Genomic DNA, 24,056 nt, shown 5'->3' with positions numbered 1-24,056 from the left:
ACTATTACCTTGTCCAGTTTGTTCCAAGTGTCTACCACTCTATGTGGAAAACTGTTTTTCTTCAGATCTCTTCTGTAGCTATGTTTTTTTTTTCTTTTCTTTCCATGTCCTCTTGTGCTTCTCCTGTCCCAGTTTAACAAGTCCTCTGTGCTTTTCATGATTCTGTAGATGGTCATTAGGTCTCTCTCTCTTCTTTGCTCCAGAGTCAGTAAATCTAGTTTAGCCAATCTCTCCTCATATGACAAGTTTGCGAGTGCAGGTGCCATTTTTGTTGCTGCTCTCTGGATTCTATTTTCTTTATATTCTTTTTGGTACTGGGTGACCACAATGTTGCCGCATATTCTAGCCTGGGCCTTATCAGTGTGACCAATAGTTTTTTAATAATTTCTTCGTCCAAATATGTAAATGCCACTTTAATTGATCTTAGCAAGTTGTAGGATTCTCCAACAATTTTGTATGTATATATATATGTATGTATGTATGTATGAGAAATAAGTTGATGTAGCCCGAAGGGATTTCTCCCCATCTTTTCTGCATGACTGGACGGAGATAGGGGTCACCAACTTAATGAAGTGGTCTTTCTGTGGATGTGCTGTGTCTTGTAACACTGCTTCTGACCCACAGCAGTGGACAAGATACAGGGATGACCCATCATCCAGGAGGTGCTAAGATAAGAGGAAGGGAAGAGGGTTGACGGGAGTGGAGTATGATGTTGGAGATGGAATAGGTGGGAGTGGTTTTTATGGCTTTGTTTTTTTAACTACCTCCCTTGTAAAGGGGAAAAAGCCTTTGTTATATGTATGTATGTATATATATGTAGATATGTTGATAAACACACACACACACACACACATATTTATATATATATATATATATATATATATATATATATATATATGTGTGTGTGTGTGTGTGTGTGTGTATGGGACCATTACTGGCAACTATAGGGTTGTGAATTTCTTGTCAGTGAAACTGGAGACAACAATCTCTATCAATTTTAACACCAATGTAGGTAGAAAGAGTGGCATTACAGATATTTTGCTACACATAAGATATTACCTGATATGTATAATTTCCATCATACATATATTGTATTATTTTTCACCATTTATCAGTCCATTCCATCTGATGCATGCTAGTTACAAATGATGCCGTATTATGTCATTAAATAAAAAAATTGATACATACATACATACATTTACCAAAGGCTTTTTACCCCTCACAAGAGAGGTAGCCAAAAAGCAAAGGCATAAAAACTACTCCCACCCATCTCCATCTCTGAATACACTCCCCTCCATCCTCTACCCTCCCTCTTATCTTGGCACCTCCTGGATGACAGGTCATCCCTACATCTTGTCCACTGCCCTGGGTCAGAAGCAGTGTTGCAAGACACATCACATCCACAGCAAGGCCGCTTCATTAAATCGGCAACCCCCTCTTTGTCCTCCCATGCAGAAAAGGAGATGGGGAAAAATCCCTTCGGGCTGTGTCAAGTTTTGCTCACACATACTACCTCACCCCCCATCCCCCCATCCATTCCACCTCATGCATCACAACATCATCCATATACAACCATTTTCCATTCACCCGTCTTTTGTCCTCTCCCGTCCTTCCTCAACAGACATTCCCCTCTTCCCCAAAGCCCCCTTTCACCCCATCCATCCATCTCATCCTAGGTCGCCCCCTCATGTTCATTCCCTCCACATCTGCCTTCCATACCTCTTTTACTAATCTTTCTTCACTCATTCTTTCCATGTGTCCAAACCATCCCAATACTTCATCTACATTTCTCACTCTATCCAGCCTAGTACCTCCTATCATACATCTCAGACACCTTCAGACACATTCAAACTCCTCTCTTCCTCTCTTGTGTTCCATGTTTCTGCCCTATACAGTGCTGTTGGCACAATCACTCCTTCATACAATCTCCTCTTAGCATCCATTCCCAAATGTCTATTTCTCATTAATCTATTTAATCCACCAAGGCATTTACTCGCTTCTCTTAATCTACATTCTACCTCCACCTCCACTCCACCCTTTCCTGCCACATTTGCACCCAAGTACCGTATTTTTAGGACCATAAGGCGCGGGCAAGATCCTTAAAATCAGCCAAAATCGGGTGGTGTGCCTTATCATGAGGTGCGCCTTATGTGTGGCTTCAGTGCAGAAAAATGCCTTGGGCAGTGACGTACTATTTTGACACGTTTCGTAGCTAGCTTGCCGACGGCAGCAGTGCATAGGCCTAGCAAATGTTACAACCAAGTTATAACCAAGATGCATGTATTTTGACAAGAAAATTGCAAAAACTTTGACAGTTTTCGAGTCCATGCCACCGCATTCATTCACGCTATCATAGCTATGACAAGATAGTGTCCACAACACAGACAGCCATTTTGCATTGGTCTAGTCTCGCTCCACTCCGACTGTAGTCATTAGTTTTGACCATGGGCGCAATATAGCAATAGAAAATTAATGGTTAATTTTGTAAATTAAAATGTATCAATGTAATATGCAATTTTGTGGGCGGAAATGAAAATAAAAAATACCTTGCTACAAGCAAATATGCTAATGAACAAAGTTGGTAGCATAGGATCGGGACACAATCTTGTTGTCTGTCAATTGACTGCCTCGGTACTTCTGACAGTACCTCGCCAGGTATATTTTCTTGAAGGAATGTTATGGAGCAGAGATACATGCATTCCTTCAAGCTGCAAGAACTTTGTATACCCCGCAAGCTGAGAGAGTGGTTGAAAAGCCCGCCAACGTCTCTCACAGTGACGACAACGAGGACGAGCCAGATGACATTTAATTTGCAGGTAATGATTTATTAAACACAGGTTAGGTTAGGTTAGGTTTGACGAATTTATCATCCTTTCATTTCTTCGACGTCGGCATCTATCATAACAAACATGGCGTACCATTTGTCGGACACGGCTTCGTTACTTACGAAATCTGTTTTAACACCTTTTTTGTTTTTTATTTCCGCTCACAGAATTGCATATTACGTTAATACATTATAATTTACAAAATTAATAATTAATTTTCTATTGCTATATTGCACCCATGGTTTTATTCCCCACAATTCCCATAACATGTTTATGTTGTTTTTTAGGGGTATTGGCAGGGCAGACCATCCATGGAGGTGGTCTGATTTCACTGACCAAAATAAAAAAATATATCATTTATTTTTGTAATTTTGCTAAATCCCAACCGATTTTTCTCATTCAACAATGAAAATGTTCAGTTCTGAATGCACTTACATATGCATGATTATCCGATGACGAGACCAGGTGCGCCTTATGGTCAGGCGCGCCTTATGTAAGGACGGGGAATAGCAAATTACGGGTGCGCCTTATGGTTCGAAAAATACGGTATCTAAAACTATTCACTTCCTCCAGTCTGCTGCCACTTTCACCCCTTGTACATCTCATCACCATTCTTTTACCCACTCTCCCAAACTCTGTCACTAACTTCCTCAATCCCTCATCTGATCCTGCTACAAGCGCAGTGTCGTCCGCAAGCAACAGCTGGCTCACCTCCCACTTTTCTTCATTTTCTTTAACCATCTCCAATCCAATGAATGTGTTTGAGATGAGGTGTCTGAGAAGTATGATGGGGGTTACTAGGCTAGATAGTGTGAGAAATGAGGAGGTGAGGAGGAGAACAGGGGTGGAAAGGGAGTTGGGAGATAGGGTTGATGAAAGAGTATTAGGATGGTTTGGACACATGGAAAGAATGAGTGAAGAAAGACTAGTAAAAGAGGTATGGAAGGCAGATGTGGAAGGAGTGAATAAGAGGGGATGTCCTAGGATGAGGTGGATGGATGGGGTGAAGGGGTCTTTGGGGAAGAGGGGAATGTCTGTTGAGGAAGGATGGGAGAGGACAGAAGACAGGGGTGAATGGAGAATGGTTGCATATGGATGATGTTGTGATGCATGAGGTGGAATGGGCGGGGGAATGGGGGGTGAGGTAGTATGTGTAGCAAAATTTGACGCAGCCTGAAGGGATTCCTCCCCGTCTTCTCCTTTTATGCATGGAGGGACGGAGAGGGGGGGGGGGTCACTGATTTAATGAAGCGGCCTTGCTGTGGATGTGCTGTGCCTTGCGACACTGCTTCTGACCCAGGGCAGTGGACAAGGTGCAGGGATGACCCGTCATCCAGGAGGTGCTAAGATAAGAGGGAGGGTGGAGGGGTATGGAGTGTATTCAGGGATGGAATGGGTGGAAATGATTTTATGCCTTTTCCTTTTTGGCTACATCCCTTGTAAGGGGGAAAAAGCCTTGGTATATGTATATGTATGTATCTCCAATCCCTGACCTACCACTCTTGCATTTACCTCTCACACCACCCCATCCATGTATACGTTGAACAACCAGGGTGACATAACACATCCCTGACGAAGTCCCACCTTTACCTCGAACCACTCACTCTCTCCATTTCTAATCCTGACACATGCTCTACTATCATAAAAGCTCTTGACAACTCCTAAAAACTTTCCTCCTATCCCCTATATCTGCAAAACCTCCCAGAGTGCCTTCCTGTCTACCCTGTCATTAGCCTAAAAAGCATCCTTACCTTTTCCTATAGCTTTCTCACATATGTCTTACCACAAAAATCTGATCTGCGTAACCTCTACCTGTCCTAAATCCAATGTTCCACACCAATTACTCCCTTGGTTCCTCTCCTAATCCTCTCAATCAAGATCCTCCCATAAGCCTTCCCAACTACACTTAACAAGCTAATCCCTCTGAAACTACTACACTCACACTTGTCCCCTTTTCCCTTGTAGAGTGGAACTATACAGGCACTCCTCCAGTCCTCCAGCACTCTACCCTCTCTCCAACAATCATTAAATAACCTCACGAGCCAGTCCACCATTACTACAAGGGATTACAAAGGCGGAGCATGCCGACAGGAGACCTTTTGGTCCATATATAGGTCAGATGCAAAAAAAAAATAATAATAATAAAATAATAAATAAAAACTATAATAATGTAAATAACAAATAAAAAACATAAATAAATGCATAGGTATAGTTAAGTAATAAAGAAACAGGTAAATAGTAAATAATAATAAATTGACATATAACTAATAATAAATGAAAATCAAACAGACAAATGATAACAAAACAAAAACAAATAATATAAAATAAATTATAATCATTACAACATCTTGCTTAGGTGTTTATCTAAATGATTCCTAAAGCTTCGAAATGAACTACATTGCACTACCTGTGCAGGAAGTTTATTCCATTCATTAACTACACGATTGGCAAAGTTGTTTCTACCTCCTTTTTTTAGACATTATGCATGGCATCCATCCAGACCAGGTGCCTTACCTGCTCTCATCTTAACAACTGCCTTCACTTCATCCTTCCTTATTTCTTCTCCATTTTTCTCACTCATCACTCTCATTTTCTTAGCACTTCCCACTGCAACTATCTTTCCCTTCCTATCCTCCTTCACATTTAGCAACTCCCTAAAATACTCTGCCCACCTTCTTCTTACTACCTTCTCTTCCATTATCATCTCTCCATCTGCACCTTTTACCTTTTCTTCTCTACTTGATTTGCCTCCTCTTCCTCTCTTAATTTCTTTCCAAAACATCTTTTAATTACTTTCAAAATTTTCTGTTATACTCTTACCCCCATTTCTCATCTGCTTTCCTCTTTGCCTCCTTTACCTTGATAAATAAATAAATCCTTTACCTCTCTGGAGATGTTTGATACTTTCATCGAAGTTGTCCATTTCGAGCAAAGCCTGTCCAAGAAAGAAATGTGCCTTTACCAAAGAAGAGTCCAGTTCTAAAGCTTGCCGACAGTCTTGACACACACTCTCCCATCTTTTCAATTTGAGATGGCACAGAGCACGATTAGTGTAGTAGACAGCAATGTTCTGTTTTTTAGTCTGAAAATAAAAGTACCAACAAGTCTTTTTTTCAATCTACATACCAAGAGGCTTCTTCCCCTTATAAGGAAGGCAGCCAGCCAAGACATGCACCCACCCCCATCCATCCCACTCATAATTGCCACCCATTTATTCCCTTATATCTTACCTCCTTGTGGATGAAGGGTCATCCCTGGCCCCCACTCACTGTCCAGATCAGAAGCTATACAGCATATCCACAACAGGGTCAACCTAACTTAACATAATATATCCTAAAGTAAACTAACCCAACCTAAACCTTTATTTCATCCAAACAAATTCATTTAAGCCATAAAGAAATATACAATGGTAAATATTTACCCAAAATTTTATCTTGCACTTATGGCAAAATGTTTAGTGTCATAGGTAAGCACCCATGCAAATAACTTTCTGATACAACATGAATCTGCCACAAACATTCTAGTAGGTATGTTTACAATATTTCACTACAAATCTCAAATTATTGAATCTATATGTTCAGAGATGTTACGTGCCCCAATATCACTAAGATATTTGTTCCCATGAGTTTCCTTAACTAGAAACCCACAGCACCACAATTGTTGGCAAAGGTCCTAATATCCTCCCATAAATATATGAATCAATTCTAGACTATTTTGTGTTAAATTAGTATGGGATTATTTCTGTCGCTAACTTATAGTAGTAGAATAGTCACCAATTACCAGCTTTATTTTGAAAAGATTGAGAGTATACATTTGACCTTGATGGAGATTTTGGATCCAGTCTGTTATATTTTGAAGATCTATGGCAGGGAAAGTATTATGACCTCGGTCTTATAGAATCATACTTATACATAACCCCCCCACCATGCTCATAATCTGGGCAAGTTCTTTCGGCTTGCAATTGCAACCTACTTGTCCTCCATTCCAGGGCCTTTAGAACCTCCACTCTGTCCTTTATATCAAATACTTCATATTTCCAATTTTGTCATAAATATTGAGGTTATTATCATTTGTTTGTTGATTTTCTAATGAAATTTTATTAAAAGAAAGAGATCTCTTACAAAAAAATCTAGCATGTAGTAAAATAAAAGGACAATTTATAGTTTCACCCAACCATAGAATTTGATATGTGGCTTATGTGTTACTGGTGAGAAATGTTGTGATATGAACGATGGTGTACATAATTTCCGTCGCAAATGCATACTTTTGAAGTAATTAAGTATTGAAATTATGTACTTTTGCCTTCATCTCCCGAACAATCTGGGGGAGACGTGTGGGGAAGACTAATACATGGAGTAACGCGCATTGCCAAACAAGTATCAAATGAACAGAAACACTTAAAAATTATAAAAAACAAAAAAACATATAATTCACATTCTAGGCCCGGAGTCCCGTCTATACGAGCGGCAGCCATGTTTGTTTTTTCCAACGATTCAAAAAATGTCTTGCTAGATCAGCAAAATTTAGCGAAGTCCACTCCAGCCGCGCAAGACTTCCTAACCGTAAACTAATGGTACCTCCATTAGGTTAGGTTAGTTTACGGTTACCAAGTCTTACACGAGCGGCTTCCCTAAATCTAGCGGTTATAGCCACAAATACTTACAATCGTTTGTAAACAAACATGGCGCCGCACATGGTATCCGCCGAAATGAGATATTTCGGTCAATTTATGGACCCAGCCAACTATACAATTTGATATGTGGCTCATGTGTTCCCAATGATAAATGTTGTGATATGAAGGATGGTGTAGTTCATTTCCTGCGGAAGTGTGTAGTTTTATAGATATTGAATATGAAAGATATGGAATTTGGGTTACCTCTCTTCCAGAACGATCTGAGGGGGACCTGTGGGAAAACCGGGTTTTTGGGTGGGGAGGAACAATAAATGGAGTATTCCGCATTGGCAAGAACATAAAATAATGACCTACAAATTTAATGGAATACAAATAATTCACCCTTGTTGGCGGGAGTGTGCCGTGTTTTCGGGTTTATACATGGCAGCCATCTTGTGGTTTATAAGCGGCAGTGAGGAATCACTAAATATCTTGCTATAATCGCTAAATTTAACGAAGCCCACTCCGGGCGCGCATTGCCTTACCTAACCTAACCTAACCGAGGTAACGTTAGTTTACGGTTAGGAAGTCTTGCGCAACTGGAGTGGACTTTGCTAAGTGTGACACATCTAGCGAGAAATTGTTCAATTCGTTGGTAAACACAAAGATGGCTACCGCTGGACTCTGGCCATCGAATGTGATTTTAAAGTTTTTTTTTGTGTTTTTTAAATGTTTTTGTTCATTTTATACCTGTTTTGCAATGCACATTACTCCATTTATTAGTCTTCCCCACCCAAAAACCCCGATTTCCCACACTTCCCCCCAGATCGTTCGGGAGACGTAGGCATAAGTGCATAACTTCAATACTTAATTACTTCAAAAGTATGCATTTGCGACGGAAATTATGTACACCATCGTTCATATCACAACATTTATCACTAGGAACACATGAACCAGATATCAAGTTACACGGTTAGCTGAGTCCATAAATTGTCCGATATTTCTGTTTTTTTATGAGTTTCTTCAGTCTTCTTCATTTTATACCTGTTTGGCAATGCGCATTACTCCATTTATTAGTCTTCCCCACCCAAAAACCCCGATTTCCCACACGTTCCTCCAACATCGTTTGGGAGATGTAGGCATAAGTGCAGAACTGAAATACTTAATTACAGTACTTCAAAAGTACGCATTTCCGACGGAAATGATGTACACCATTGTTCATATCATAACATTTCTCACCAGTAACACATAAGCCACATATCAAATTCTATGGTTGGGTGAAACTATAAATTGACCAAATAAAATTATATTCAAATAAACAGTATTACAAAGTTTTAATATAATTAGGCAGTCTTTCAATTACACAAGTGACAATGGAAGTTTACCTACATATCTATGTCCCTTCTAGATGTAGAAATGCTGCAGTTAAATGTACCCATAATCTTGCATTATCTATCACCATCGACCTAATTAATCCAAAAAACTCCATCCTTGGGACACAGTATAACATAGATATTTAAGTGACTATTCCACAATTCAAATACAAGCTTTATAGTTTAGATGTTCACTGTAAAAACTTCTAAATAGGAAACTTGTAAATTATCTTAACTGTTTTTTAATCCTTTAGGAAGTCATTTAAAACTATATAAAGCACTGAAACATGATTTCAATAAAAACTGTTTAACTGCGTATCCATTGTAGATATTTCCCTTCACCTATGGCCTCTGTACGTGTTACATTATATTTAATAACTGTGCTACTTTTATTACTTACGATAGCTTCACTATAACACTTTATAGCCTCCTCATACTTTCTAGAAGCGAAAAATTTATTTCCCTTGTTTTTCAATTCTACATCGGTCATTTTTGGCACTAAAAATATACAACCACCAAATCTTTGTCCAAAATTGTTGTGCCAAAGTACTATTGTACACTACAATACGAGGGCTGTCACAACAATCTGACAGAGATGTTCTATAAAAATCGTACACTAAAGAATATATTGTCTTGTCGCAGTTATTTGGTGTTACTTTCAGTGCTTCTTTCGGTTTAAATGTGGCAATGATATTCTAGATTTGACTAATATATTTTGAACCCACACAAGAATTGCATTGCGAGTGAAAAGTAATGCTTACATCTTACGCAGTAAAAATGTATTCAGACAAGCGACTCACATGTCATGTGATGTGACCACGTATTTTGACTACACACACACATACACACACAAACACACACACACAGACGTTTGGAACAAGTTTGATGAGAAAGTGGTGTGTGGAAAAACAATACACAAATTCAAAAACAGTCTAGACAAAACGAGATATGAAGACGGGACAACCCGAGCATAGCTACCCTTCCCTTAAAGTACAACTAGGTAAACACACACACACACACACACACACACACACACACACACACACACACACACACACACACACACACACACACACACACACACACACACACACACACACACACACACACACACACACACACACACACACACACACACACACACACACACACACACACACACAATTAAGAGAATTCTTTCAAAATGAAAACTGGGAAAGAATACACAGGGAAGATACAACAGTAGAAGAGAAATGGAACATATTGACAACATTTATATAAAAAAAAAAGGAGTGGAAAAGTATGTCCCAAGACAAAAACAAGAAAAAGAATATGTAAAGTGCTGGTACAACAAAAGTTGTAGGGAGTTAAAAGACAAAATAGACAAAGCTTGGACCAAATCGAAGAAAGACAAAAGACCTGAAAAATGGAAAATATATACTTGTTATAGAAATGAATATGCACAAGCGTGCAGAGAGGAAAAGAGAAAATATGAAAAAGATGTCATAGAAAAGTGTAAAGATCAACCAAAACTATTCTACAGATTTGTAAACAACAAACTGAAAAACAAACAAGATTTGGAGAAATTAAGACAAGGAGGAGTTGAATACACAGAGGAAATAGAAATGTCGGAAATTATGAACAGGCATTTTAAATCGGTGTTTACAAGGGAGAGCATACAACCTGGAGAGATCGAATGGGAAGAGAAAGTTCCCCCTATGAAAAAAATAGAAGTAACAAAGAACGAAATAATGAAACACTTGAGTAATCTTGATGTTAGAAAATCGCATGGACCAGATGAAATAGCAAACTGGATTTTGAAAGAATGCAGGAATGAACTGGCAGACAAAATACAAAGGATAATAAACAGTTCCTTGAAAGAAGGAAAAGTTCCAAAATATTGGAAAAGAGCAAATATAGTACCTATATATAAAGGAGGAAATAAAGAAGACCCTACAAACTATAGACCAGTCTCTCTAACAAGTACAATAGCAAAAATCTATGAAAGAATTATCAAAAGTAGATGGGTAAAGTATTTAGAAAAAAAAAACATACTAAATCCAAGGCAGTTTGGATTCAGACAAGGATGATCATGCGTCACCAATTTAATATGTTTCTATTCAAGGCTAATAGATATAATACAAGAAAGAGATGGATGGGCTGATTGTGCATTTCTAGACCTAAAAAAGCTTTTGACAAAGTACCACATAAGAAGTTGCTTAAGAAATTAGAAACTGAAGGAGGAATACAGGGCAAACTGCTTAAATGGGTTGAAGACTTTTTGCAAGAAAGAAAAATAAGAGAAGTGATAAGAGACAAACACTCAAATTGGGATGAAGTAATAAGTGGTGTTCCACAAGGAACAGTTTTGGCCCCAATATTGTTTGCTATATATATTAATGATATGGATGAAGAAATTGAAAGTTATATGAGCTTCTTTGCAGATGATGCAAAACTATTAAAAAAAAAGTGAACACGGAAGAAGATTGTGAGTCATTACAGAGTGATCTAAATAAAGTCTGGCAATGGAGTAGGAAGTGGGAGATGGAGTTCAACACTAAAAAGTGTAGTATAATAGAATTTGGAAAAAGCAAAAACAGAATAACAGGGTCATATAAATTGGGAGAAGAAAGAATAAAAAAAAAGTTTAAAATGAGAAGGACCTGGGAGTCATTGTTATGAATAATAGTGTTACGAAAGCGGCCCCTATTGCATCCTGTCGACATCGTGACATCGGAGATGACGCTTTCGTCGTGATCCTTGGCGCCAAAGGTGGACGCCACCTGGAAGCACGTGACGTCGAGCAGCGACTGTGATTGGTCGAGGCGTGCTTGGCGAGACTGCGTGGGCACGCTATCCCGTGGAGGAGGGAGACGAGCAGCACAGGTGACGGCAGAAGGCGTCGTGGTTCTCGCTCGGATTATTATTGCGTTTGTAAGCTGTAGCGAAGCTTCAAGTAGCCTTTCGAGGGTTGGCAAGTGACCCGAGGTGCCTCCTGCAGCCCAGTATTCTTTTGTAGTGACTCTGTGTAAATAGAGGATGTAAGTCTACTTTGCGTTTTCGTCGCCTTGAGAACTCACCACGGGACGAGGTGGCGAGTGTGAGCGGGGCGAAGCTCGAAACATTACCGTCACGTCTCTTAAATGCAACGGACCTATGAATTGAAATCGGGTGACAAACCTCCAGGCTCTGGGGGGGGGGGGTTGTTACAATATGTCACCTGAGAAACATATAAATAAGACTTTTTGTGAAACTTATAATTTAATAAGAACAATCAAAGTGGCATTTACATACCTGGATGAAGAAATGGTGAAGAAAATACTAATCACTCTGATAAGACCAAGATTGGAATATGCAACAACGATGTGGTCACCAAGTACAAAAAAGTATAAAAAACTTGAAAGAATACAAAGAGCAATTGCAAAATTGGCACCAACACTCTCAAAACTATCATATGAAGAGAGACTAGCAAAACTTGAGCTACAGACACTAGAGCAAAGAAGAGAGAGAGGAGATTTGATAGCCATTTACAGAATCATGAAAGGAATAGAAATTATTGATAGAGAGAATCTGATAAAATGGGATGATAGAAATAGAAAAGGACGCGGAAAGAAAATCAAGAAAGATAGCTATAGAAGAGATCTGAAAAAGAATAGCTTTCCTCACAGAGTAATAGACAGTTGGAAGAAGTTAGATGAGAAAGTGGTGTGTGCAAAAACAATAATGAATTTAAAAATAGTTTAGATAAAATGAGATATGAAGACGGGACTCCACGAGCATAGCTCCCCTTCCCTTAAAATACAACTAGGTAAATACACAATCAAGATTAATAGACATAGTGCAAGAAAGGAATAGATGGGCTGATTGTGCCTTCCTGGACTTACAAAAAGCTTCTGACAAAGTACCACATAAACAATTATATAAAAAAAAAAAAAAAAATAGAACATATAGGAGGGATACAATGGAACCTACTAAAATGGATGGAGGACTTCCTGATTGGTAGAAAGGTGAGAGTAGTGCTCAGAGAAAAATATTTAGATTGGAAAGAGGTGATCAGTGGATTACCGCAAGGATCTGTATTGGCTCCAATAATGTTTGCTATTTATGTGAATGACATGGATGAGGATGTGAAATGTTACATGAGCTTCTTTGCAGTCGACACCATACTGTTAAGGAAAGTAAAAACTGAAAAGGATTGCGAATCACTGCAGGACGACCTGAATAATGTATGGAGCTGGAGTCAGAAATGGGAAGTGGACTTCAGTATTAAGAAGTGTAGCATAATGGAGTTTGGAAAAAGCAAAAATAGAATATCAGGATAATATAAAACTGGAACCAAGAAGATAAAGAAGGAGAGATCCGAAAAATATTTGGGTGTAATTATCTCAAACGACTTGTCCTATAACAAACAGATAAACAAAATTGTTGGAGAATCCTACAACTTGCTAAGATCAATAAAAGTGGCATTTACATATTTGGACGAAGAAATGATAAAAAAAAATATATATATATTGGTCACACTGATAAGGCCTAGACTAGAATATGCGGCGACATTGTGGTCACCCAGTACCAAAATGAATATAAAGAAAATAGAAAGAATCCAGAGAGCAGCAACAAAAATGGCACCTGCACTTGTAAACTTGTCATATGAGGAGATATTGGCTAAACTGGAGTTACCGACTCTGGAGCAAAGAAGAGAGAGAGGTAACCTACTGAGCATTTACAGAATCATGAAAGGCACAGAAATACTTGATAGAGAGGACTTGTTAAACTGGGACAAGAGAAGCACAAGAGGACATGGAAAAAAAAAACAAACCATAGCTACAGAAGAAATCTGAAGAAAAACAGTTTTCCACATAGAGTGGTGGACACTTGGAACAAACTGGACAAGGATATAGTGTCCGCAAAAACCATTCATGAGTTTAAGAGGAAACTAGACACTGTGAGATACATAGGCTGGACACCACGAGCGTAGCTCCCCTTCCCTCAAAATACAACCAGGTAAATACACACACACACACACACACACACACACACTTCAACGAACGGACGGCTTAGAAGACGTTCTGAAGAAAATTGAAGTTACGTGGATCCCAACGCAAAGAGAAGTGCCTATTGTATTTACAGGGTGGGAAGGAAATTGCTCGTGGGGTAGTGGGAAAGTAGGGAAAGAGAAGGGGAGGGATTGCTGAGGGAAATGAGGAAGGAGAGGACTTGGCCCAGGAAGACAGGCGAAAGGTAAACAAACGACCCCCCGACCAGCTGAGCGACGATGAAATGTCTAATAAAAATGTAAAGATTAGAAGTATAGATAAGAGCAATACAGTAGAAAGTGATGAGAATATTTTCCAGGGATTTAAAGAGGGTGGGAGGGACACAACCCCCCCCCCCCGACTGACAAGACTAGAAGAGAAGGTCGATAAGATGATCGAGGACTTGGAGCGTAGGTTCGGTCATGTTAACAACATTATAGGGAGAGTTGAAAAATTGGAAGAACTAGAGAAGGCGAACAAAAACTTAACTAAGGAAATTGAAGAATTAAAAAAAAAACAGTTAAAAGAAGTAAAAGATGAGAATAAAGTCTTAAAGGAGAATAATAAGGAGAACAAGGAGGGTTGGAAAAAAATTCAAGAAAATAGCAAAGTTGCATTCACTGACATAATCAGACAGCAAATGAATGAACAAACTGAAAACTCAGCTATTAAAGTGATGAGACAGAAGGAGAATATAGTAAGAGACTTAGCAGACAGAAAGAAATGTATAATTATATTAGGAATGGAAGAGAAACATAACCCAGATAGAACCACAAGAATCAAAGAGGAAAATGAAAAAGTAAGAAATTTACTAGAATTAGTTCAGGAAGATGAACCAGAAATAATGAAACAAATCGAAGAAAAATTCAGGCTCGGGAAATATAGTACAGACAAGGCCAGACCAATTAAGATTAAATTCAGGTCACAAACTACGGCTGAGAATATCTTATCCAAAACAGGGAAACTAGCAACAAGTGAACAATATAAAAAGGTATGGATAAAAAGGAAATGAATAAAGAGGAAAGAGAGGAAGAAAAACAGAAAAGACTTGAAGCAAAGGAAAAAAAAAACGAGATAAGAACGGAGTCAGAAAAAGAGAGATTCTATTAGAGAGTAGTGAATATGAAACTAAAGAAAGTCGACATACAAGAGAAAAACAAAAGGGAAACAGAGAACACAATGGAAGTGACAGAAAACTAAGAGTGTCTTACACAAATATAGATGGATTAATAACAGGATTGAATGAGCTGAATGATTATTTGAAAGAAAAAGAACCAGACATAATGGGAATTGTAGAAACAAAATTAAAAGGTCCACTACCACCCAACAGTGTAGGACATGATGCATATAATTATTGGATTAGAAATAGAGTGAAAAAGGAAGGGGGTGGAGTCATGTTCCTGACTAAGAAGGATATAAACGTGAAGTGTGTCACATATGGAAAGAATAGAGTAGAGATGATAATGATGGAAGTAGAAGACAGAGATAAGAAGAGCAGAAAGTTTGTGATAAATTATGTGCCCCCGAAAACAGCCTCATGGGAAGAGAGTGAACATAAAAGTATGTTAGAAGACACAAGAATAACATTAAACAAGATAATGGAAGAGGGAGGAAAAATAGTTATGATGGGCGACTTTAATTGCAAAGAAATCTGCTGGGAAGAAATGACAGTAAAGGGTGGAGAAGGCTCATGGGGAAACGCTCTACTTGAGATGGTTATTGACCATACAATGACACAATGGATACAGGAGAACACTAGGTATAGAAATGAAGAAGAGCCATCGAGACTAGACCTAGTAATTACATCCGAACCTAGAATAGTGGACAAAATTGAATATAAAACACCAATAAGTAAAAGTGACTACATATTGATTGAACTGGAACTTAATGAAGAAAAATATATGAAAAGAAATGAACAATATAGAAAAGGAAGAATGATGTATGAAAAAACAAACTTTGATAAAATAAGAGAATTCTTTCAAAAGGAAAACTGGGAAGAAATATACAAAGAAGAAACAACAGTAGAAGAGAAATGGAATAATTTGACAAAAATTTACAAAAAAGGAGTGGAAAAGTATGTCCCAAGACAAAAACAAGAAAAATAATATGTAAAATGCTGGTACAACAAAAGCTGTAGGGAGTTAAAAGACAAAAGAGACAAAGCCTGGACCAGATGGAAAAAAGACAGAAGACCTGAAAAATGGAAAATATATACCTGTTATAGAAATGAATATGTACAAATGTGCAGAGAGGAAAAGAGAAAATAGGAAAAAGATATCATAGAAAAGTGTAAAGATCAACCAAAACTATTCTACAGATTTGTAAACAATAAACTGAAAAACAAACAAGACTTGGAGAAATTAAGACAGGAGGGAGTTGAATACACTGAGGAAATGGAAATGGCGGAAATTATGAACAAACATTTTAAATCAGTGTTTACAAGGGAGAACATACAACCTGAAGAGAACGAATGGAAAGAGAAAGTCCCCCCTATGGAAGAAATAGAAGTAACAAAGAATGAAATATTAACACACTTGAGTAATCTTGATGTCAGAAAATCGCATGGACCAGATGAAATAGCAAACTGGATTTTGAAAGAATGCAGGAATGAACTGGCAGACAAAATACATAGCATACTAAATAGTTCCTTGAAAAAAGGAAAAGTTCCAGAAGATTGGAAAAAAGCAAATATAGTACCTATATATAAAGGAGGAAATAAAGAAGAACCTACCAACTATAGACCAGTCTCTCTAACAAGTACAATAGCAAAAATTTGTGAAAGAATTATCAAAAGTAGATGGGTAAAGTATTTAGAAAAAAACAAAGTGTTAAATCCAAGGCAATTTGGATTCAGACAAGGACGATCATGCGTCACCAATTTAATATGTTTCTATTCAAGGCTAATAGATATAATACAAGAAAGAGATGGATGGGCGGACTGTGCATTTTTAGATCTAAAGAAAGCTTTTGACAAAGTACCACATAAGAAGTTGCTTAAGAAATTAGAAACTGAAGGAGGAATACAGGGCAAACTACTAAATTGGATGGAGGACTTTTTGCAAGAAAGAAAAATGAGAGTAGTGATAAGAAACCAGCACTCAAAATGGGATGAAGTAATAAGCGGTGTTCCGCAGGGAACAGTTCTGGCCCCAATAATGTTTGCTATATATATTAATGATATGGATGAAGGAATTGAAAGCTATATGAGCTTCTTTGCAGATGATGCAAAACTACTGAAAAGAGTGAAAACCGAAGAAGATTGTGAATCACTACAGAGAGATCTAAATAAAGTACAAGAATGGAGTAGGAAGTGGGAGATGGAGTTCAATACAAAAAAGTGTAGTATAATGGAATTTGGAAAAAGCAAAAACAGAATAACAGGAGCATATAAATTGGGAGAAGAAGGAATAAAAAAAGTAGAAAATGAGAAGGACCTGGGAGTCATTGTTATGAATAATATGTCACCTGAGAAACATATAAATAAGATTTTTGGAGAAACTTATAATTTAATAAGAACAATCAAAGTTGCATTTACATACCTGGATGAAGAAATGGTGAAGAAAATCCTAATCACCCTGATAAGACCAAGATTGGAATATGCAGCAACGATATGGTCACCAAGTACAAAAAAATGTATAAAAAAAACTTGAAAGAATACAAAGAGCAATTACAAAATTGGCACCAACACTCTCAAAACTATCATATGAAGAGAGACTAGAAAAACTTGAACTACAGACACTAGAGCAAAGAAGAGAGAGAGGAGATTTGATAGCTATTTACAGAATCATGAAAGGCATAGAAATTACTGATAGAGAGAATCTGATAAAATGGAATGACAGAAATACAAGAGGACACGGAAAGAAAATAAAAAAAGACAGCTATAGAAGAGATTTGAAAAAGAACAGCTTTCCTCACAGAGTAATAGACAGTTGGAACAAGTTAGATGAGAAAGTGGTGTGTGCAAAAACAATACATGAATTTAAAAATAGTTTAGATAAAATGAGATATGAAGACGGGACACCACGAGCATAGCTCCCCTTCCCGTAAAATACAACTAGGTAAATACAACTAGGTAAATACACACACACACACACACACACACACACACACACACACACACACACACACACACACACACACACACACACACACACACACACACACACGCATAGAAATTACTGATAGAGAGAATCTGATAAAATGGGATGACAGAAATACAAGAGGACATGGAAAGAAAATAAAAAAAGACAGCTATAGAAGAGATTTGAAAAAGAACAGCTTTCCTCACAGAGTAATAGACAGTTGGAACAAGTTAGATGAGAAAGTGGTGTGTGCAAAAACAATACATGAATTTAAAAATAGTTTAGATAAAACGAGATATGAAAACGGGACACCACGAGCATAGCTCCCCTTCCCGTAAAATACAACTAGGTAAATACACACACACACACACACACACACACACACACACACACACACACACACACACACACACACACACACACACACACACACACACACACACACACACACACACACACACACACACACACACACACACACACAAGGTTTGTACAACTGCTGGGCAAAAATAGAAAGGATAAACAGAGTGGCGGAGTATTATTTATGACTAATACAGATTTAAATGTAACAAAAATAACTGAAGGAAAAATAATGTAGAATAAATTACGATACAAGTTGAAAGCAAACATATGAAGAGTAGAAATTTTGTAGTGGTGTATGTACCCCCTAAAACACAGTCCTGGACAGAAAGTGGTCATTCCAAAATATTAGAAGATACAAAATATGAATTAACTAATATAATGAAGGGCAGAGGAAATACAGTAATTAAGGGTTACTTTAATTCAAAAGAAATATGTTGGGAGGAAATGACAGTGAAGGGCGGAGAGGAACTCTGGGGCATCGTCCTGCTCGACATGACCATCGAATACACAATAACTTAGTGGATAAAGGAAAATACCAGATGCAGAGGTAGTTAAGAACTATCAAGGCTGGATTTATTAATTACGACAGAGCCTGAAATTATCAATAAAATTGGTTATAAAACTTCGATAGGAAGGAGTGACCATGCACTAATAGAATTTGAGTTGAAAGAACATATGGATCAAAGCAGAAATGATAAACATAGGATAGGAAGACTAATGAACAACAAAACAAATTTTGAGAAACTCAAAAAATTCATTCACAACGCGAACTGGGAAAAAATCCTAAATGAAGAAACTGGGATGGAATAGAAATGGAATATACTAAAAGAAATTTATAATGAGGGAGTGAATAAATACGTACCACAAAAAAAAAAAAAAAAAAAAAAAAAAAATGGAAAGAACATACATAAAATGCTGGTACAACGAAAGGTGTAGTGAGGTTAAGGATAAGAGACAAAGCTTGGAAGAAATAAAAAAAAAAAAAGACAAGAAAACAAGCAAATGGCTAATGTACATCAAACTAAGAAATAATTATGTAAAAATATGCAGAGATGAAAAGAGAAACTATGACAAAAATAATAGAAAAATGCAAAGAAGAATCCAAACTATTTCACAGGTATGTAAATGGCAAACTGAAGAATAAACAAGAAATAGAAAAGCTGCGCCAAGGAAAATATGAATATACATAAGAACTGGAAAAGGCTAAAATTATGAACAACCGCTTCAAATCAGTATTCACAATAGAAACTCACCTAAATGTGAGGAAATAGAGAGATATCCCCCTCAATGAAAGAAATAATTGTAACACAAAAGGAAATCAGCGACCAAATCAAAACCCTTGACGTCAGAAAATCACATCGTCCAGATGGAATTGCAAATTGGATACTGAAAGAATGCATGGAAAAATTAACAGATGAAATATACAATATAATTAAATTCTCACTTAAAGAATGAAAAGTGTCACAGGACTGTAAGAAAACAAACATTGTACCGATTTATAAGGGAGGAAACAAGGAAGACCCATCAAATTACAGACCGGTCTCCCTGACAAGTACAGTAGCAAAAATTTTCGAAAAAGTCGTCAAAAATGATGGGATAAACATTTGGAAGAAAAAACATGGAAGATCATGTACAACAAACTTGATCTGCTTCTACATACATACATATACCAAGGCTTTTCCCCCCTTACAAGGGGGGTAGCCAAAAAGAAAAAGGCATAAAATCATTCCCACCCATTCCATCCCTGAATACACTCCACACCCCTCCACCCTCCCTCTTATCTTAGCACCTCCTGAAAGACGGGTCATCCCTGCACCTTATCCACTGCCCTGGGTCAGAAGCAGTGTCGCAAGACACAGCACATCCACAGCAAGGCCGCTTCATTAAATCGGCGACCCCCCCTCTCCGTCCCCCCATTGCATAAAATGAGAGGACGGGGAGAAATCCCTTCGGGCTGCGTCAAATTTTGCTCACACATACTACCTCACCCCCCATCCACCCACCCATTCCACCTCATGCAATCACAACATCATCCATATACAACCATTCTCCATTCACCCCTGTCTTCTGTCCTCTCCCATCCTTCCTCAACAGACATTCCCCTCTTCCCCAAAGCCCCCTTCACCCCATCCATCCACCTCATCCTAGGACGTCCCCTCATGTTCACTCCCTCCACATCTGCCTTCCATACCTCTTTTACTAGTCTTTCTTCACTCATTCTTTCCATGTGTCCAAACCATCCTAATACTCTTTCATCCACCCTATCTCCCAGCTCCTTTTCCACCCCTGTTCTCCTCCTCACCTCCTCATTTCTCACACTATCTAGCCTAGAAACCCCCGTCATACGTCTCAGACACCTCATCTCAAACACATTCAAACTCCTTCTCTCTTCTTCTCTTATGTTCCATGTTTCTGCCCCATACAGTGCTGTTGGCACAATCATTCCTTCATACAGTCTCCTCTTAGCATCCATTCCCAAATGTCTATTCCTCATTACACTCTTCAATCCACCAAGGAATTTACTCGCTTCTCTCAATCTACATTCTACCTCCACCTTCACTCCACCTTTCCCTGCCACATTTGCACCCAAGTATCTAAAACTATCCACTTCCTCCAGTCGCTCTCCCTTAATGCTCACTTCCAGTCTACTGCCACTTTCACCCCTTGTACATCTCATCACCTTACTTTTACCCACATTTATCTTTAGCTTTCTTCTATCACATACTCTCCCAAACTCTGCCACCAACTTCCTCAATCCCTCCTCCGATCCTGCCACAAGCACAGTGTCGTCCGCAAACAAGAGCTGGCTCACCTCCCACTTTTCTCCATTTTCTTTAACCATCTCCAATCCCTGACCCACTACCCTTGCATTTACCTCTTGCACCACCCCATCCATGTATAAGTTGAACAGCCAGGGCGACATAACGCATCCTTGACGAAGTCCCACCTTTACCTCGAACCACTCACTCTCTCAATTTCCAATCCTGACACAAGCTCTACTATTCTCATAAAAACTCTTGACAGCTCCCAGAAGCTTTCCTCCTATCCCGTATATCTGCTTCTACTCAAGATTAATAGACATAATAGAGGAGAGAGATGGTTGGGCAGACTGTGCCTTTCTGGACCTACAAAAGGCATTTGATAAGGTACCACACAAGAAACTAATAAGGATAATGAGAGTAGTAATTAGAGATAAATTCTCAAATTGGGAAGAAATGAAAAGTGGTGTCTCGCAGGGATCAGTACTGGCCCCAATCATGTTTGCCATACACATAAATGACATCGATGAAGGAGTAGAGTGTTAATGAATTTCTTTGCAGATGACGCAAAAATACTAAAGAAAGTAAAAACTGAGGAGGATTGCAACTCGTTACTACAAGACTTGGACAAGATCTGGAAATGGACTCAAAAGTGGTAAGTGAAATTCAATATCAAGAAATATAGTACAATGAAATTTGGAAAAAGTAAAAACAAAATATCGAGAGATTATAAAATTGGTGAAGAAGAGGTAAAAAATCTAAACTCGGAAAAAGACCTTGGAATGATAATCAGCAAAGACATGACACCGGATAAGCATATTAGAACAGAAAATAATATATTACTTGAAATTTTTAATTATTAGATTGAGTGATCCTTGGCCGTCTGTCTATGAGTCTGACACGTATAATTATATATGTTTGTACATTATAATGATAAGGTACGGTAGCCTCTCATTTGCTCATTTATAGTAAGGAAAATACATTTGTTTCGGAGAATTTTTATTTATGTGATCCCAATTTAAATAAAATCAGTAACAAACTAATTATCTATCTTTATCAGTATAATCTCACATAATATGTCTTCGATCGTAGTAAATAACATGAAATAGTAAGGTTATGTGGCCCTCCATGCCAACAGAGTCGTGATTAGTGGCCCTTTGGGAAAAAAGGTTGCACACCCCTGATGTAATAGGTAGAGGAGACGAAGGCGATCACGGTCCATTATCAATGCGTGTAGAACACAAACTGGTGGTGCGCGGGAGGCGAATGGTTTTGACCCGTGCTGTCTGAATACCAGCGCGGAAGCGGGTACATCCGCGCTAAGCGCGAACGCGGGCATCGCTCGCGCCGTCTGAAAGAGGCCTTAGACGGTCTTTTTGTTGTTGGTATGAGGGAGCCGTGACCGTGAGAGATTAACTTAACTTCTGCCTATGTCATTAAGATACACCAGTGTCATAATTTGGATTCTTTTAACGATTCGAGACTATGGTTTAACTTAAATAAATTGGATCAAGATCTACGTCTTGCATATGCCAAAACTATTTACCGCATGTTAAAGTCACGTTCATCCATTGACATATGAGGCAAATACCGCGTGTTATTTGAATGCCGTTCCTCTGATCATCAGTATTGCAAGCATTACAAAATAAATTGTTCTAAACCAAGAACAATAATAACAAGGAACCTATAAGTGATATGCGAAGGGCCGTCTGATTTAAATCTTCGCTCACACCGTCACGATTGAAATATTATGGACACTCAACCTGTTATAAGGGATGAGTATGCTAGCGGAATGAAACATAAATTGAATATTTCAGCCATAATGAATAGGGTGTAGGGAGTAGAAATTATTGGACTTGTGACCTGTACGCCGCGATATTATTCTCCACCTCCAAAGTAGGACAGAAAAATTGCATATCGTTGTTTCCACAACGATTATTCGGACGTTTTTGTTGCCTCTGAGATTGCTTTGCAGATACGCAGCGGAGCAGTCCCATAGGATTTGACCAGGTGCTGAGACAACTCTGCAACGGACTAGTCATCGCCTATGGAACGGAGCGGCGGAATCGTTTCTCGCAAGGCTCATCTGGACCAGAGTCGCCCGGTTTGTGGGAGAGCACCAGCGCTAATTTCTCGCAAGGCTCATCTGGACCCAAGTCGCCCGGTTTGTGGGAGGGCACCCACGCTATTCTACTTTGGACTTCACCGGGGATGAGGCCCTGTCTCTGTCAACTCGGGGATACCTCTTCCGTACTATTGAGAAGAAATGAACCAGCATACAGATATATAAGAAAAGTTGCGCTCAACTTATATCTCTCTTGATAGCGTAGTTGGTAAGTTACTATGGCACTTGTCATGTGATTGCTGGGTTCGAGTCCTTGGCAGTACCGCATTTCAATTTCTGCATGTCGGCTTCCATTGGGTCTCCCGATGTTGATGGCTTAGAATTAAAGTGCATTGTGGTTGTTAAAATGTATCTCTAATCACTGGGACCCATTCAGTGTTGTACAAATACTTTCCCGCGTTTGTATACTTCCAATTGTACTATCATAGTGGAGATGGGTTGAACGCAAAATTTCATGTATGTGTATGTAACTCGAACATACAAATATATAAGAAAAGTTGCGCTCAACTTATATCTCTCTTGATAGCGTAGTTGGTAAGTTACTACGGCATTTGTCATGTGATTGCTGGGTTCGGGCCCTTGGCAGTACCGCATTTCAATTTCTGCATGCCGGCTTCCATTGGGTCTCCCGATGTTGATGGGTTAGAATTAAAGTGTATTGTGGTTGTTAACACACATATATATATATATATATATATATATATATATATATATATATATATATATATTATATATATATATATATATATATATATATATATATATATATATATATATATATAATCTTAGGATTTTTTTTTTTTTTTTTCGCTCTGTGCCCATCGTTCCCATGGCCGGTTGAATTCCACTTCGCGAGCCTCTATCCTCTATGAGTTCGTGGCCCCTAGAGTTTTCCCCTCCCTAAA

At 38.4% G+C, this 24,056-nt stretch overlaps 1 protein-coding gene across 3 annotated transcripts in view; it reads right to left on the bottom strand.

Annotated features, from left to right (window-relative positions):
• The window catches only part of STUB1 (STIP1 homology and U-box containing protein 1), an 84,962-nt gene extending 75,439 nt beyond the window's left edge, over positions 1-9,523 (bottom strand). For 2 of the 3 annotated variants that reach the window (XM_076199324.1, XM_076199322.1), the window contains exons 1-2: positions 9,211-9,523; positions 5,709-5,907 (exon numbers count right to left, since the gene is read on the bottom strand). In XM_076199324.1, coding sequence (XP_076055439.1) covers positions 5,709-5,907; positions 9,211-9,300 — 289 coding nt within the window. In that variant the 5' untranslated portion in view covers positions 9,301-9,523. The remainder of the gene's footprint in view (positions 1-5,708; positions 5,908-9,210) is intronic. The other variant, XM_076199321.1, reaches the window with a different exon arrangement.
• Positions 9,524-24,056: the final 14,533 nt, after the last annotated feature.

This window comes from Oratosquilla oratoria, chromosome 16, assembly GCF_046742065.1.
Source record: "Oratosquilla oratoria isolate Oo_2021 chromosome 16, ASM4674206v1, whole genome shotgun sequence".
NCBI classification, from domain to species: Eukaryota; Metazoa; Arthropoda; class Malacostraca; order Stomatopoda; family Squillidae; genus Oratosquilla; species Oratosquilla oratoria.
Note: the sequence above shows the minus strand (reverse complement) of the source record. Positions and strands in the feature narration are given on the sequence as shown.